Source organism: Oncorhynchus masou, chromosome 19, assembly GCF_036934945.1.
Source record: "Oncorhynchus masou masou isolate Uvic2021 chromosome 19, UVic_Omas_1.1, whole genome shotgun sequence".
Taxonomy (NCBI): Eukaryota; Metazoa; Chordata; class Actinopteri; order Salmoniformes; family Salmonidae; genus Oncorhynchus; species Oncorhynchus masou.
This window is the reverse complement of record NC_088230.1, coordinates 19,224,859-19,240,641: the sequence shown is the minus strand read 5'-3', so window position 1 is coordinate 19,240,641 and position 15,783 is coordinate 19,224,859. Positions and strand designations below refer to the sequence as shown.

General features: G+C 41.6%; 1 protein-coding gene across 1 annotated transcript in view; it reads left to right on the top strand.

The window, feature by feature from the left end:
• stum (stum, mechanosensory transduction mediator homolog) overlaps positions 1–14,732 on the top strand; it is a 31,086-nt gene extending 16,354 nt beyond the window's left edge. The window contains exons 2-3 of the mRNA XM_064925228.1: positions 8,564–8,743; positions 10,522–14,732. Coding sequence (XP_064781300.1) covers positions 8,564–8,743; positions 10,522–10,556 — 215 coding nt within the window. The 3' untranslated portion in view covers positions 10,557–14,732. The remainder of the gene's footprint in view (positions 1–8,563; positions 8,744–10,521) is intronic.
• The last annotated feature ends 1,051 nt before the right edge of the window (positions 14,733–15,783 follow it).

Below are 15,783 nucleotides of genomic sequence, written 5' to 3'. Positions count from 1 at the left end.
ATTTTGACCATAGCAAACCATTACAATGGGATTCGCATAATGACAAAGGCAGAATCAAAAACAACTTAGGAACCCAATTGGAAAGCCCATAGAGACTCTTAAAAGTAAAACCACTGAAGCCCCTAACCTGTTACATAGCAGTTTTTAGTGCTTATGTTTATCACAAGACCTTCTGAATGGTTACATGGCCCCTATTGTATCACTCCCATTGCACTCCCTCCCCATGGCACAGCTGCGGTTTCCATGACAGCAGCTAGAGCCTACCAGAACAGAAGGCTTTTCCTACCTGTCTGCTCCATGGACAGTTGTGCCTGTCTTTCTGGAGTAGGATGCATAACAGGGAGATTACGGGCTGTTTTTGGGAAAGCTAATTGCGTACACTTGAAACGACCACTCACATTTTTAAACCCTAGATGAAGTGATTGAAAATGAATAATGACATAGTACTGGGCTTTAGTAAACTTGTAGTACAACCCATAACTGACATTCTTAGATTGAGCCCCTACATGCACAAGCATCAAATGCATGTCTAAGCTTCTCCACCGCCAGTGATGAATAAGATGCTGCACTAAGACTTAACGTAACCTTGACATCTCTAGAACACGAGTCATGACGTGAGTGAACACAGTAGGGCATATGCAGTATCTTACAGTACAATAGTGGTGCATCCAACACATGGAAAAGTGAACTAGCTTTATTATGACTGTGTGAGAGAGAGAGAGAGAGAGAGAGAGCGTGAAAGCGAGAGAGCGTGAGAGAGAGCATGAGCGAGAGCGTGAGAGAGAGCATGAGAGAGAGCGTGAGAGAGAGAGAGAAAGAATGAGAGAAAGAGATGCCATGGAGATGCTTGGTCCTTGGTCCGGCACCAAACCTGGCTTACATATCCTCATCCCAACAGAATCACAGAGGGTAGATTTATGTTTCACCCTTTAGATGAGTAAGATAATGTCAGGCACACTCCTTCCCTCTCTTCATCCATCCTGCTTTAATACTGTACAGCAACCAGGTGGCCATTAGAAATGTAAATACACTGGGCTATAAAACATTTGCCGTCCGTGGTGAGTGGTTAAAGTGAGGTGTCAGAGTATGTACGGTACCAGCTGCATGCTGAATGATTAATGACAAGCCCTCTCTAAGAAATACACATGAGCCTTCCTTCCTAGAAGCAACTTAATCAGCTCCATCCGGACACATTCACATTTCCATTACTGAAAACAGAGGAAAATGAGGTCTGGGTACACATCACAAAAGGATTCATAAGAGTACAGATCCCTCATATGATGCACGAGCTTCAGGCTGCATGCGGACATGTTGATGTGCTCCCCCAGTCTCTAATTGTGTTGACTGAACTCCCATAATGGCTTTGTGTCTTGGGTTAGAAAATAGATTAAATTGTGGGTTTATTCAGATGCAGACAAGCAGACACTAGGTTACAATATTTGTGATCTTGGTTGAGAGTTGACTAATTGATCTTTGACAGTGGGAATGCATTAAATTCAAAACTCCTTGAGGAGCTCTGTTAGTCCATTTAATCAGATTAACTACAGGCTTTGGACCAATGCTCATGTTGTCCTTCTCTGCTCCACCTGGAAATCTAGTTGTCCTGTGGGAGACATAGCACTGGTATCATTGGCTGTCCCCCATCAGGAGAATCCTGTTCCAGTCTCTCCCTTAGAATTGACTGTATTGTAAGCTAACATTGTTAGCATTGATAAACATTGATAAAGTGGAGTCTAATACCAGTGGGAGAATGGTGTCTGTTGCCAAGTTTTTTGACTCTCCTTTATGGTGCAGAAATGTTCTACAACCCACCACAATTACAACAGATAAATGGAGTTGATATGAGATACTGTCTTTTATAACACAGTCAATCAATCTAGTATATTTCAATTCATACTGGATCTCTTTCTGTTCTAGATTCTGGCCATTCTCAATTAGACAGGTCATACATTGTAGCACCTGCAGCCTGTTAGTGTCTGGTGGTGATGTCTCAGGCCCAGAGTGCCTTCTAGGCTTGTCCTGGAGCTTGAGCCCCTGCTTAATGTCATAAATTGAGGTCACTTATGCTCATAGAATTGTCCATTTCGGGTCTGTGCGCCAGGAAGACTTGGAAAATTGCACCATCAGAGCAGACTACACATCTACATGTAACCTCAAGGCTAATACCATGTCTCCCAGGCACACACACACACACACACACACACACACACACACACACACACACACACACACACACACACACACACACACACACACACACACACACACATTACCAAGCTGTCACAGACAGTGTGTTAGTATCTGGGGACCAAAAACACACAGCAAGGCACAAAGTACTGTATGTGGGTCTTGCTTTGATGCCCCGATATGTTAGGAGGAGCCATAAAGATATAACCATAACAAAATTATGTTTATGTCCCTCTCCAGCTTGCTAGAGCATGGATGTTGTGGTATGCTGCCTCAATGAGAGAGAGAGCAGATCTGGGAGGAAGTTGAGCCCAGGCAGGGAGGGAGGCCCAGTAAGAGGGAGTGCAGGTTCCTGGGTGGATGATTGATGGGGTGTGTCTGCTAGTAATGTTGACAAATGCCCTCACCTGCCTGGCTTATATAGGTCTAAAGTGAGTGGAGGTGGAGAAGGGATGGGAAGGGTGTGGTTGTTGTGAGGCAGGGGAGTATGTTTAGCAGAGGTCATTTTCTATTTCCATCCTGGTGTATCCAATGGTCTCTCTTTGTATGGGTTAGCACACGCCTGTGAACGCTTAAGGGTTCAGTTTACTCGTGCATTTTTTGCCCAAGCCTTCGTATGTTTACTTTACAAAGACAGTGTATCTAAATATTGCGGGAAACTGACCTTTTTTAATCATTCTGAAACTACATCATGTACAATGTTCAATCATAAATGTGAAAGTCTAAGCTTTGAGTAGCACAGGCAAAAGTACCATTCAAATCATGGAGAAAAAGCTTTTTAGGTTATCGAACACGTTAGCACCTAGACTGAAGTTTGGAACAACATACGAGGCCCATTGTTGCTCAGTACTGTTGTCATTGAGTTTGAGTTGTTAAATAGGGCAACTGCAAATAATCAAACCCCTCTTACTGTAGATCAAAGCAACTCAACTTTCCTTTAAAAAAATGTGTTCTCTCTCTCTCTCTCTCTCTCTCTCTCTCTCTCTCTCTCTCTGGAAAGTAGAAGCATTCACAATACTGGAGGGGACAAAACACACACTCAAACAAACATAAACAGGCAGGAAGAGAAAGAGGCAAGAAAGCCTTTGTATAAAAGTTCTGCTTCCTCACTGAGCTTAGATGAGTTCCCTTTTATTTCTGTCCCAAGTGGTCCCTTCCAAGGCCACTTGCAGTGAAAGTTCTCTCTCAAAAAAAAAACAAGAACTAAATGGGATAATTAACCTTCCACATTTTCAGTTGGCACTAAGTGCAAACGCTTCAGAAAATTACAGTCATCAGTGGCATAATGCATGACGACGATGACACTAACCATACTCCTGGCTCTCACTCCACACACAGACTCTGTGCGCGGGTGGGCGGGAGGAGGGAGGGAGGGAGGGATGGATGGATGGATGGAGGGGTTGATGGGGGTTGAAATGTTGCTAATAAGGATTGGCCTGGGTGTGAAGGCGTTAGTAAGTCGGGGAGACAGTTGACTGTGGACAATGCTCTCAGTCTGTTAACAGCTTAGTGTCACAGATATAGAGGGAAAGAGAGAGAGGATAAGAAAAGAGAGAGACAAAAACAGAGAGCGAGACATCATTAGTGATGAAAATTCCACCAAGAGATATAACTTTTGTTCGCATTTCTTCTCATTTTAGGATTCTTGAAAGACGGGACGATCTCATATTTCTTCCCCAAATATTTGTATTCATACCATTTTAAATATATATTTTGATAGACCAAAGTACTGTATCAGCTATCACACCTAATTATTGCATTTGTTTATAAAATGCAACTAACTGGATTTATGTCAACTCTGTCAGACACCATAAAAGGCATTTCATTTTTAAATGTATTGTTCAACAAGTGTTTTAAATGTCTTGACTGTTTAATCCTAACATTAGATTATTCAAATATGTAATACAAGTCTCGAAACATGTTTTTATTTTATAGTGCTATGTAATGCTCCAGGGCTAATTTTGTTAGCATTTTAGTTGTTCTAGATTCAGAGCATAAAACAACATTTAAAAAAGCAAACATTATCTAGCACAGCAAATACTGAAATAGTTTAAGCATATGTTTTTTTTAGGGAGAATATTTTCATAAAAGGGGGATCTTAAGGGCGTTAGCCATCAGTGACAGAGTTGACAAGCCACTGACGGAGTTGACAACAGATACTTAAAATAGACATATTTTTGCCTCTGAAAATAAAAGTAATGCAAGCGTTTGTAAAACAAAGAAAATGGTTCATTTGAAAATCACCCCCAAAAAAAACCATTCTATCAGATCTTTCAGCACTCTGATGGAGTTGACGATAGGCAAAAATCTTACGGAATTGTATTTTTCATCCTCATTCAAGTGGTACACAACATTTTTGTTGTTGTTTTTCCTCAGTTGCTTTATGACTTTAAAACCTAATTAAAATAAACATATTTGAACCAAAATTCACATGCTATCTTAATCTATCAGGGAGCTGGAGTTAACAGTTTATGGTTGTGACCTTGGTGATTTCAACTTTGTTTGTTTAAATATATCAAAAGTAGAGAACTTTACAAACCATGAGTGGTTTTGTTGTACTACATGTAATAAGGAAGTGATGGTATACAGTGCATTCGGAAAGTATTCAGACCCCTTTACTTTTTCCACATTTTGTTACATTACAGCCTTATTCTAAAATGGATTAAATAAAAATGAAATCCTCATCAATCTACACACAACATCCCATAATGACAAAGGGAAAACTGTTTTTTAGAAATGTTTGCAAATGTAATAAATATGAAAGACTGAAATACCTTATTTACATAAGTATTCAGACCCTTTGCTATGAGACTCGAAATTGAGCTCAGGTGCATCCTGTTTCCATTGATCATCCTTGATGTTTCTACAACTTGATTGGAGTCCACCTATGGCAAATTCAATTGATTGGACATGATTTGGAAAGGCACACACCTCTCTATATAAAGGTCCCACAGTTGACAGTGTATGTCAGAGCAAAAACGAAAACATGAGGTCAAAGGAATTGTCTGAAGAGCTCCGAGACAGGATTGTGTCGAGGCACAGATGTGGGGAAGGGTAGCAAAACATTTCTGCAGAATTGAAGGTCCCCAAGAACACAGTGGCCTCCATCATTCTTAATTGCAAGAAGTTTGGAACCTCCAAGACTCTTCCTAGAGCTGACCACTTGGCCAAATGGAGCAATCGGGGGAGAAGGGCCTTGGGCAGAGAGCTGACCAAGAAACCTATGGTCACTCTGACAGAGCTCCAGAGTTCCTCTGTGAAGATGGGAGAACATTCCAGAAGGACAACCATCTCTGCAGCACTCCTCCAATCAGGCCCTTATGTTAGAGTGGACAAACAGAAGCCACTCCTCATTAAAAGGCACGTCAGCCCGCATGGGGTTTGACAAAAGGCACCTAAAGGACTCTCAGACCATGAGAAACAAGATTCTCTGGTCTGATGAAACCAAGTTTGAACGCTTTGGTCTGAATGCCAAGGGTCATGTCTGCAGGAAACCTGGCACCATCCCTACAGTGAAGCATGGTGGTGGCAGCATCGTGCTGTGGGATGTTTTTCAGTGGCAGGGACAGGGAGACCAGTCAGGCAGGATGAAGGGAAATATGAACGATGCAAAGTACAGAGAGATCCTTTATGAAAACCTGCTCCAGTGCGCTCAGGACCTCAGACTGAGGCGAATGTGCACCTTCAAACAGGACAATGACCCTAAGCACACAGCCAAGACAATGCAGGAATGGCTTCGGGACAAGTCTCTGAATGCCCTTGAGTGGCCCAGCCAGAGTCCGGACTTGAACTCGATCAAACATCTCTGGAGGGACCTGAAAATAGCTGTGTATGGACACCCCCCCCCCAGAGCTTGAGAGGATCTGCAGAGAAGTATGAGAGAAACTCCCCAAATGCAGGTGTTCCAAGCTTGTAGCGTCATACCCAAGAAGACTCGAGGCTGTAAACTCTGCCAAAGGTAAGTTACTGAGTAAAGGGTCTGAATACTTATGTAAATGTGATGTTTACATTTTCTAGTTTTAATGCATTTGCTAAAATGTCTAAAAACGTGTTTTTGTTTGCTTTGTCATTATGGGGTATTGTGTGTAGATTGATGAGGAAAACAAACAATCAATTTCATCCAGTTTAGAAGAAGGCTGTAATGTAACAAAATGTAGAAAAAATAAAGGGGTCTGAATACCTTACGAAGGCACTATAGCTGATCCTGCTCATTCCTGATTCATTTAGGAATTTAGACAATTCTGACGGAGTTCAGATCTCTGAACATATTCTTTAGGAATCACAGTTTTGAGATAAATATTATTTAAATTCAGAGTGCACTATTGTAAGAAACTTCATAAGGCCCTTTTTCAGTTAATATGAATTATTGCCTGTTTTAGGAGAGTTCGAAGTTGGGATCCTTTGCTCTGGACAAGGGCATTTCAGAGCATAGAGCTGACATGAAAATTAATAATATTGGAAATATTTATAAAATTCCAAAATCAAATTTTCCCTTATAAAATCCCCCTAAATGTTTGCCCAAATAATGCAACAAAATCGATATTTTTTCAATGCCAGAAAAGGATTGTCCCGGTTTTCAAGAATCCCTGCAACACTAATTTATTGTGCTAATGACAGCTCTAATGATGTATGATGTTATAAATTACATTGCAGAAAGCTCTTATATCTGTGACCAGATGCTGTACTAATGGTTTTAGGCCTTTTGCAGTGTGTACCAATAGACATAAAATTTGTGGGTGGTAGTTGAAAGCTGCAGTTGGAGGGTTTGAACCCCACTAGCCCACTGTTATATACAGTTCTAAAATGTTTTGCATGCCAGCAGTCAAGTTGATGCCCTCACATTCCTACGTGTGCTCTGGTTGTATATAAAATTACTGGGAGGAGACTGTTTTCCGTCATCTCTCGTCAATTTATATTTTTTACTCTCCAGAAGCATGGCATAATTTAGATTTTAATCACACTCGTCTGACTATCTCTAGATCAGTTTGTAACTGATTCATTTACAGAAGGATGTATCCTTCATTTGAAAAGGACACAGCAATTAAGCAGCATCTTAAGTCGGTCCGAAATCACCTGACCTGCCATGTTCAATCTCACATACATAACCCTCTAAATGATTTGGATGAGATCCTTATATCAATCAGTTAAAGAACATATTACAAAGATTAAAATGATGGTCCTTCTAACATTTTGTGTAGAATTGATTCTCTATGACCACCCCCATGTAAACCTACCAATCTGATCAAATTATTAAACGGGCTCACCATCTGAACAAGCCAATCTTGGCACAGGACCAGTGAACACAAGGACTGCTCGTTCCCTGCTGCCAATAGATTTTTGGGCTCTTTCCCTGTAAATGATGTTTATCTGTGTTTGGACTAAAGGCTATTCTTAGCCTGATTGGCCCGTTGTAAAGGAAAGGGAGGCAGACCTCTGGCACTAAGTACTCTATGTGTCTCGTTGGATTCTCGAGTATGATTAATGGTATGTCTCATTGATCAACCAGATTCAAATGAAACATTGTGGAAAAGGGGAAGGTTATTTATCTGTCCACTTCCTTTAGTTCCTATTTAGGGGAAGTAACCCTGATTTATTTGACGATTGAGAATAGTTCATATTGTGGAAGCACTGATATTTTCCTCTTAATTGTGGTTCTCCTCCTGGCAAATGACCCAGCAATGACAGAGAATAGATGTCCCTTGCTTCCATCCATTTTGTTTTGGGTTTATCTGTTTGATTTCCCCAGAAAAAGGTAGACTATGACTACAGCAGAATCAAGCTAGTTAAGCGGGCATTATCTTTGGAATTCCCTTTCCTCTCCTTCCTAAAGGCTAATTTAGGGACGGGTGTTGAAATTAGCATTAGCTATACGCACACACACACGCACTCTCACACACACTGTGGTCCCTATTCAAATCAACCATAAAATATGTTGATGCTAATTAAACATTATCCTAGTCACATGAGACAGCTCCAACCCAACCCTCTGACCTAGAACTGTAAATAATATGTAATTTAGCTTTAGATCCAGGGCTGTGTGTGTGTGTGTGAGGGGGGGGTTGTTAGGACCTGTATGAGTTGGTGATAGAAAGGGTTTGGTTCAGATCCCCAAAGGCACAAGGAGTTGCATCAGTCTCAGCCATATACACTTCAAGCTTGTTATTCAACCTTAGCCTAATTGACTGAACAATGTTTTGGGCCATAAGTCAGTATACATAGTGTTACTCTGCTGCGTATGAATTCATACTGTATTTTAAACTGCCTTTTCTCTTTGATCTCCCTAAATCCTGTCTTTGTGAATTTTCTTTGTCCCAAGTCCTAATATGTGTGCATGTTTGCGTGCGTGCATTCGTGCCTCCGCGTGTTCTCTCTGCAGGTACGTTCGTGTCTGCCTTCACGGTGCTGTGCGGAGCGCGGACAGACCTGCCTGACCGCCACATGTGCTGTGTGTTTTGGCTGAACATCGCGGCAGCCTTCATCCAGATCCTCACAGCCATCATCATGGTGGGCTGGATCATGAGTATTTTCTGGGGCATGGACATGGTCATCCTGGCAAGTATGTGTCCCTCTGCATTATGCATTTCCACGTGATTGAGGTAACTTCAGAAAGTCATATGTGGATTAGGTTTATTATTGTGTATCAACGGTCTTTACGGGACATTTTCAAGGAGCCCATCATAAGACAGGTTAGAAAAGGTCCAGAAAGGTCATATGGGAACCCCGCACATGAACTGAACACACATGTACTGAACACAAGAGTTCCAGCCGATGTCAGCAGGGAGGCGTTATAAGGTGCCTAGATGCAGGCGGAACAGATACGAACATTCCATGAACTAATGCATTTTTGTGTGGGTGGGGAGGGTGTGTATGATGATGGTGTTGTTTGTATGTTGCATCAATTGATTTGATGTATTTATGTGGAAGCAGCAGCATTCTTATTGTCCAAGTCAACGTAGATAATATCATATCTATGTTCATGGGCAGGGTTAGGAGATTTCTTGACCACAGGAAAAGCTCCTGGTCCTGTTCATAGAGGGTTGTGTATGATATCCTCTCTATTCACTTTGCAGCCACAGCCCCGTCAGATAGACAGGTTTTTCCATGTGGTTTGATGGGTGCTGTAATTATCTCTCTCTCTCTTCAACGCTCACTGCAGATTGAATTGCGTAGCTAAAGGCACTTTTCTGAATGTGAATTTCAAAATATCTCAATCTCTTTAAGAGGAAATGACCAGAATAGATATATTGGCTCACATTGTGAATGAGATACTTGGCATATAGATCCCGCTCTTCCGCTTGTACTATCTTGTGTCTGCTTTATGTTATCACTTGAGGCAGTTTCATTCAAAATAACCATGCTCTATAGCTACAGAGTTCTCCCCATTGGTTCCACTAATGCTTCTCAGATTGGCTTGGATTTCATTAGTAGAGTTCTCTCTCTCTCCATGCCACATAAGGGGATGGATTCCTTTGAATCGTGACAATTGCTATTGTTCACAGAGAGCAGGCCTTTGTCAGGGTAGCAATGTGGTATTAATTGCTGTGAGCGTGAGAGGAACACTGTTGAGCATATTCGTGTTGTTATTATTACTCCTGTTATTGAATTTAACCACTGAGCTCCGGATCTTGCCTTCTAACTAACTTATCTTCTTTTCATATCGAAGAGGGCTGTTTTCAACAGTGTTTGTTACTACAGTAATCTTTCTCTGGACATTTTCTAGAACATGCTGTTCCACTGTGTAACATGCAGCTTTTCACAGTCGAAATATTAATTGTTCTCATGTTTCTTTTCTCTGTTACTCCTCCTAAATGGATGAAAGTTTCTGATGGTAGGTACTGCATGCATAGTACGACACAGCTGCCTCATCTCTCTCGCTGCCTCCATTGCTTTTTCCTATTCCATCAACTCTCCATCTCCGTCAATGTGCCTGTGCCTCCACCACCTCCCCTCTGGCTGTACCTCACACTGTTTGGGTTTGATGTCCTCCGTCGTGCTCATTATAACGGTCCCCTGAATGTCCTCAGCCCTGTCCCAGTCCGAGCATGCTTTGCAGCTTGCATCGTCACAGATCAGCGAAGACACTGCTTCTGAGCTGTTCTGGATCTGCAACTGAGATCAAGACTCTGCCTCAGCAGTGCATGTCTGGGAAGAGTTCTCTAAAGGATTTTCCAATAGTATATATTAAAATGTAATTATCTTATATATTAAAGTTTCACTTGGAAACATTATGCCATACTCAGTTTACTCAGGTTATTCAGGGGTCACTTATACTCCAGGGCGCACTCAGTTTATTCAGGTGATGTGTAACCTCACTATGCCCTCTCTCTCCTCCAGGCTATAGGGATCAGAGGGTTCCCCAGCAGGTTTAAGGCTGGCCCAGCCCAACTCAACGTGAAGCCTTGATGTACAGTTGTCTCCTATCGCAACATCCCCCTGGGGGAGAGCCAAGGCAGGATGATATTCACAGGCTTAACCCCACCCTACCTACTGTACCATATCGCTTACTGCTACTACTGCAGCTGCAGCTCCACTTCACAGCTCAGTGGCAGAATGAGGAGCACGTCAACATTGATGGAGAGGTGTTTTCTACATGTGCCCAAAGTGTCCTGTGAAGAAAATAACAGAATGAATTATGAATATGTGCCAACTGTATGTACAGTACTATACCGTGTGCTAAGGACTATCCATCCTGTCTGGGGCACTAATTCAGTGTTCAGGGGTCTTTATGAAAAAAATGAAATGTGCAGTTTATTCCTCTGTATGTTATCAGCTGTTCAACCACACTCTTATTATGACTAGTAGACTTCAGTAGACTGAAGATGGTATCAGTGCCTGTCAAGTCCGCCAGGATTGTATAGTATGTGATGTTATTAATGGTCCAATGCCGCCGTTTTTATCTCAATATCAATCATTTCTTGGTAACAATTAAGTACCTTACTGTAATAGTTTTCCATTAAAATGGTCAAAAAGAACAAAAAGGGCTTCTTAGCGAAGGGCAATTACTCAAGCAAGAATTCCACTAGGGCTGTCTGGGAGTGGTTTGAGTAGGGAGGGGAAAACTGAAAATTAGGTTTGGAACTCTCTTTCCTATTGGTCTATTAACTATTTTAACGCATGGTGATGTCACCATGGAAGGCCAAAACTCCATCCCACCAAAACAGGCTGAAATTTCAGGCAGCCATTTCAAACAGCTCTTACACTATAAGGGCATTATCATAATTCTTACGAATTCACAGTATTATTCCAACCTCATAGTGTGGAAATATATATAAAACACAGACAAATCTCATTTTTGACTGCACTGGGCCTTTAAAACGTATGGCATATGGAGATGCACTTGTTTTATATACAGTACTATTCTGCATGGATACCTTTGTATCGTTTTTCAGATATGTCTATCGTATATAAAGACTACTCACATCACACGCACACACATTTATAGCCTTCTGTGACTTTTGTACTACTATTTAATGGTTGTTGTTTCTGTTGTTCAATGTCAGTGTATTGTTCAGTGAATCATTCTGGGCCAGTTGCCATAGATACTGTCCATTAATTAAGTGTCTGTGTGTACACATGGGACTAAAATGAATGTAATTGGTTATTTTTGCCTCGTGCAAATGGAAGGAGAAGAGTGAGACACAACTACAGCAACCAGTTGTGCTGTATGATCCATTTAAATAGTGGTATTTTTAAGCTAGAAATAATAGAGAAGTGGAAAAACAGAGATGGTAGCATACACTTTGATTGTGTTTTGAAGACATCTATTTTTTTTTAAAAGACGTTTATTACAGTCAATTCCCTTAAATAGACCCAGGTGAGAACTGACAGGAGAGAAAAAGTGTCAGAGGAATGTAGCTAGCAGTCTGCCAGATATTATGTTTTGTTCAGATGGATACTTTAAGTTATGCAGTTTAATCTTGTACTTTGTCAAGATTCAAGAATGGAAGCATTTGTCAGTGGCTTGTGTTTGAAGAAGAGTGTGTGATAAGTTTAGTTAATTATTACGGATAACAAAAGTATAAAGAAAAATATGTAGCTCCCAGCATTGATATGTCACATTTTGTGATCCCTGCACTTGGATGCAATGGATTGTGAAGAATAGAAAATCCTCATTGGAGACTGAAACGACTTCCACAAAAGGAGATATTCAATGTATCTGTGAAATTTAAAGACCACTTCCAACTGTTCAATTATTTTACAGAATAAATAAGATGATTGCAACAAAAAGCTGTAATATCACATTGGTGTACAGAATATCAAATATAAGTGACACGCTCAATAAACAAAGTATGTCATGAAAAACTCTGTTTTATGTGGAAGTTTTAACAGGCTCTCTCTTGTCTTGATTGGCCAGAGCTGTTACTAGACCATTCCCATTGAACCAGACTGTTAACAGCAGATAGTTAACCCAATTTCCCCCCCCCCCCCCTCATAAGCAGACCTATTGTTGAGAGGTTTCTGGTACTTCTCCACTTGCTACGATAACAGCACTTGAACAAGGGTGCCGCAATTGGGGGACACAGGGGCTTTGAGGGACGGGAGGATAGCGAGGGAGGGGTCAGCCATTGTGCAGAGCTGAGCGGGAGAGTTGATAGAGACACAAAGGTGCCTGCGCGCTTTCGTGGTCAGTACAGTGCCCAAAAGTATTAGAAAACCTCGGTAAGGCTTGTTGTGGGTAGGCAGACATGCCTTCACAATTGTCCTAAGACCAATTGTCTAAGGTTTATGATGGAATATTGTATAAGAGGTTATTTACGTAGAGCAATTTGTCTTTTGCGTCTCACATTTTATTGTTGAAAATGCAACCAGACTGTTTAACAATGTGTCATTGATGTAGCGTGCTAGATAATGGTTATCCTTGGATATCCTCTTTTTCTCTGCTTCAAAGCAGCAGACAGACAAACATCATCTCTATTGAATCAACAGTAAAAAGGATATTGTTACAGTATTTGTCTTTAATATGTCTTGGAAGGATTCCTTTCCTCTGATAGCGGGCTTTTAGATCCCGTTTCTCCACATTTGGAATTCTCTCTCTGGTTGAACAGACATTTCATGTTGGATCTTTTCAGACAGCGACCGACAGTATATAGCATTCTATTAGTGATTAGGAGACCGTAAGGTGACGGTAAGATGGTGATACACCAAGACGGTAGAGATTTGATCCCAGAGCCTTCGGTGGGAGAAGAAAGAGCATTAGTCTATTGTTTCAACCATGACATTACAGGCCAGTAGGGGGCGCTCTGACCTTTATAAAACGACTAACACTGCTCATCTCAGCAATGGTCCCACTGAAAACCTGACTATGCTGATCTCTAGTAGAGTCTTCATGGTTATAACTCAAGGTGCCTCACATTACTGGTTGACACAGATGTCTAATGTCATTCCTTTTCACACATCACCTATCTGATGGAGTCCTACCTCTCAGCGGGCTGTTCATTTTCTGTCTCAGAGAATGTGAGTGAATGTAAGGTAATGGGAGACAGTGCTTCCTCGATCCTTTGGATATGACGAGGCCTCAGCTCTGCTTCTTGTCTGAGGGTTATCAGAGGGATGACACACATATCCTCTGGGTTTCTGTAAAGTGGGACTCCAGCATTCCACGCTCTCTGTTTCCTATGATGCTGTTGGCTGAGGAATGTACAAGAAGTGTTCTCACCAGTGACATCACTGAATAAACAACACATGTGGATGTAAAGTAAATGTAATCCTTTGTGATGTCTGCTGTACATAATTGTTTGGTCTATCGTCAGAAGCCGGGAAGCCCAAAATGTTCTGACTGTGGCATGCATCTTGGGCAATTTCTACCATGGACGTGATGTCCCTCACACTAATGCAGTCAGCTAGGACTGTTGAATGGCATTAATGACATTTGTTCAAATGCAACCTAAACCTCTACAAATTGACCTCATAGATTGCTCTGTTGTGTGATAGACCTGTCCCAGGGGCTAATTGGGCATGTTGCCACAGTGATCCATAAACATCTTGGGCAATTCCCATAACCTGATTGACAGAGCTGTACTTCCCTGCAAAATGTATGTGCAAACTAACTTCAAGACTTTAAAAAAGTACAGTGTTTGAAATTCTCTGAACATTACACCCAGTTCAATTGATGACAGCTGACCACAGGAGGTTGTGGGTACCTTAATTGGGGAGAACAAGCTCGTGTCAGTGAGTGGAGTGGAATGGTATCAGATACATTAAACATATTGTTTCCAGGTGTTTGATGCTATTCCATTTGCTCCGTTCTGGAAATTGTTATGAGCCGTTCTCCCCTCAGCAGCCTCCTGTGCAGCTGACATGTCATCCTTACCCCATGACTGAGATTTGCTTTATCACTTTCTGTCATCTGTCATCATCTCCGGAGATCAGCCCTGAGCCTTTTTATATCGACACTTCACGAGATGACAGGCAGAAAGGCTTACCCTGTTACACATGCAAGCCGTTGGCTACAGTATATTGTGACGAATATGGATGGGAAGATGGGATGGGGAAGAGAGGGAGGAGAGAAGAAGAGAGGATGTATGGGTGTGTTTCCTGCATGGCCCCTCTCCCCAGGCCAGCAGTGTTGTTCAGGCTCCCTGCCAGCCGCCTGAATCAGGCCAAGCATGACTAAATAAGGCAGGCCTCTCCTCCTACTTTGGTGAAAAAACACCCGAGCAACTCACTAAGATCATCATCATTCTCCCACGGCCACACCACCTCTTCTCACACTTCTGCATTAGTTCTGTTTTTAGTGTTCATGTAAGTGTTTATTTTGACCTGTAACTCTGACGCACGCAGAGAATTACACTGTTTGTGGAAATGTAATGCTTCTCATGCCCCTTGACCTTCCGTCGAACAAATAACATCTGCTTGTCATGATGTAGTTTGGCCACTAGAGAACAGCATTTCCATCACCCCAAAAAAGAGCCTGATCTGAAATGAGCGAATCACACCATCTAAACACGAATATATTTGGTGCTATTTCGGTGCTGTAACCATTTCAGAGGAAATCAACAGTTTGTTATACAGTAATTGACCACATAATATAATTAGAATAATCTATATTTATACTTTCAGTGCTTGGGATTGTTGACATTATATTTTTATGTTTTATGTCAGCCAAGCGGTACATACATACTAACAACACTTTTATCTGCTACAATGCCATGTTGAAAATGACCCATGTAATAAGCTGATGACTAAGAGGAGACATAAATAGACAAACATAATTAATAAACAAACCCCTACAGCACCAGCAAATGATGTATTTGTCTTTACATGTCAAGTGGCAGATTCATATATGGCTAACTATGACCTTCCTCATCGAGGGTTGGTGTTCTTCTAAATGTGTTGATGCGTGATTGTTGTCGTGTTTCCAGGTGCTGGTGGCTCCTTGCCTGTCAGTTGTCACATGAACAGTTGGTGTGAGTGTTTACTCTCTGACCATAATCATGTTCTGGTAAAAACAACACTTCCTAGAACAGGTATATTCTTAGACAATAGCCCATGTAGCAAAGCGGCCTAGGGGTGGGATGGTGTACTTCTCCTCTCTGCGGGGAGCTCTGAAAGCATGCTGCCATGTACCTCCTTAGATTTACCTGATCTGATTCCAAG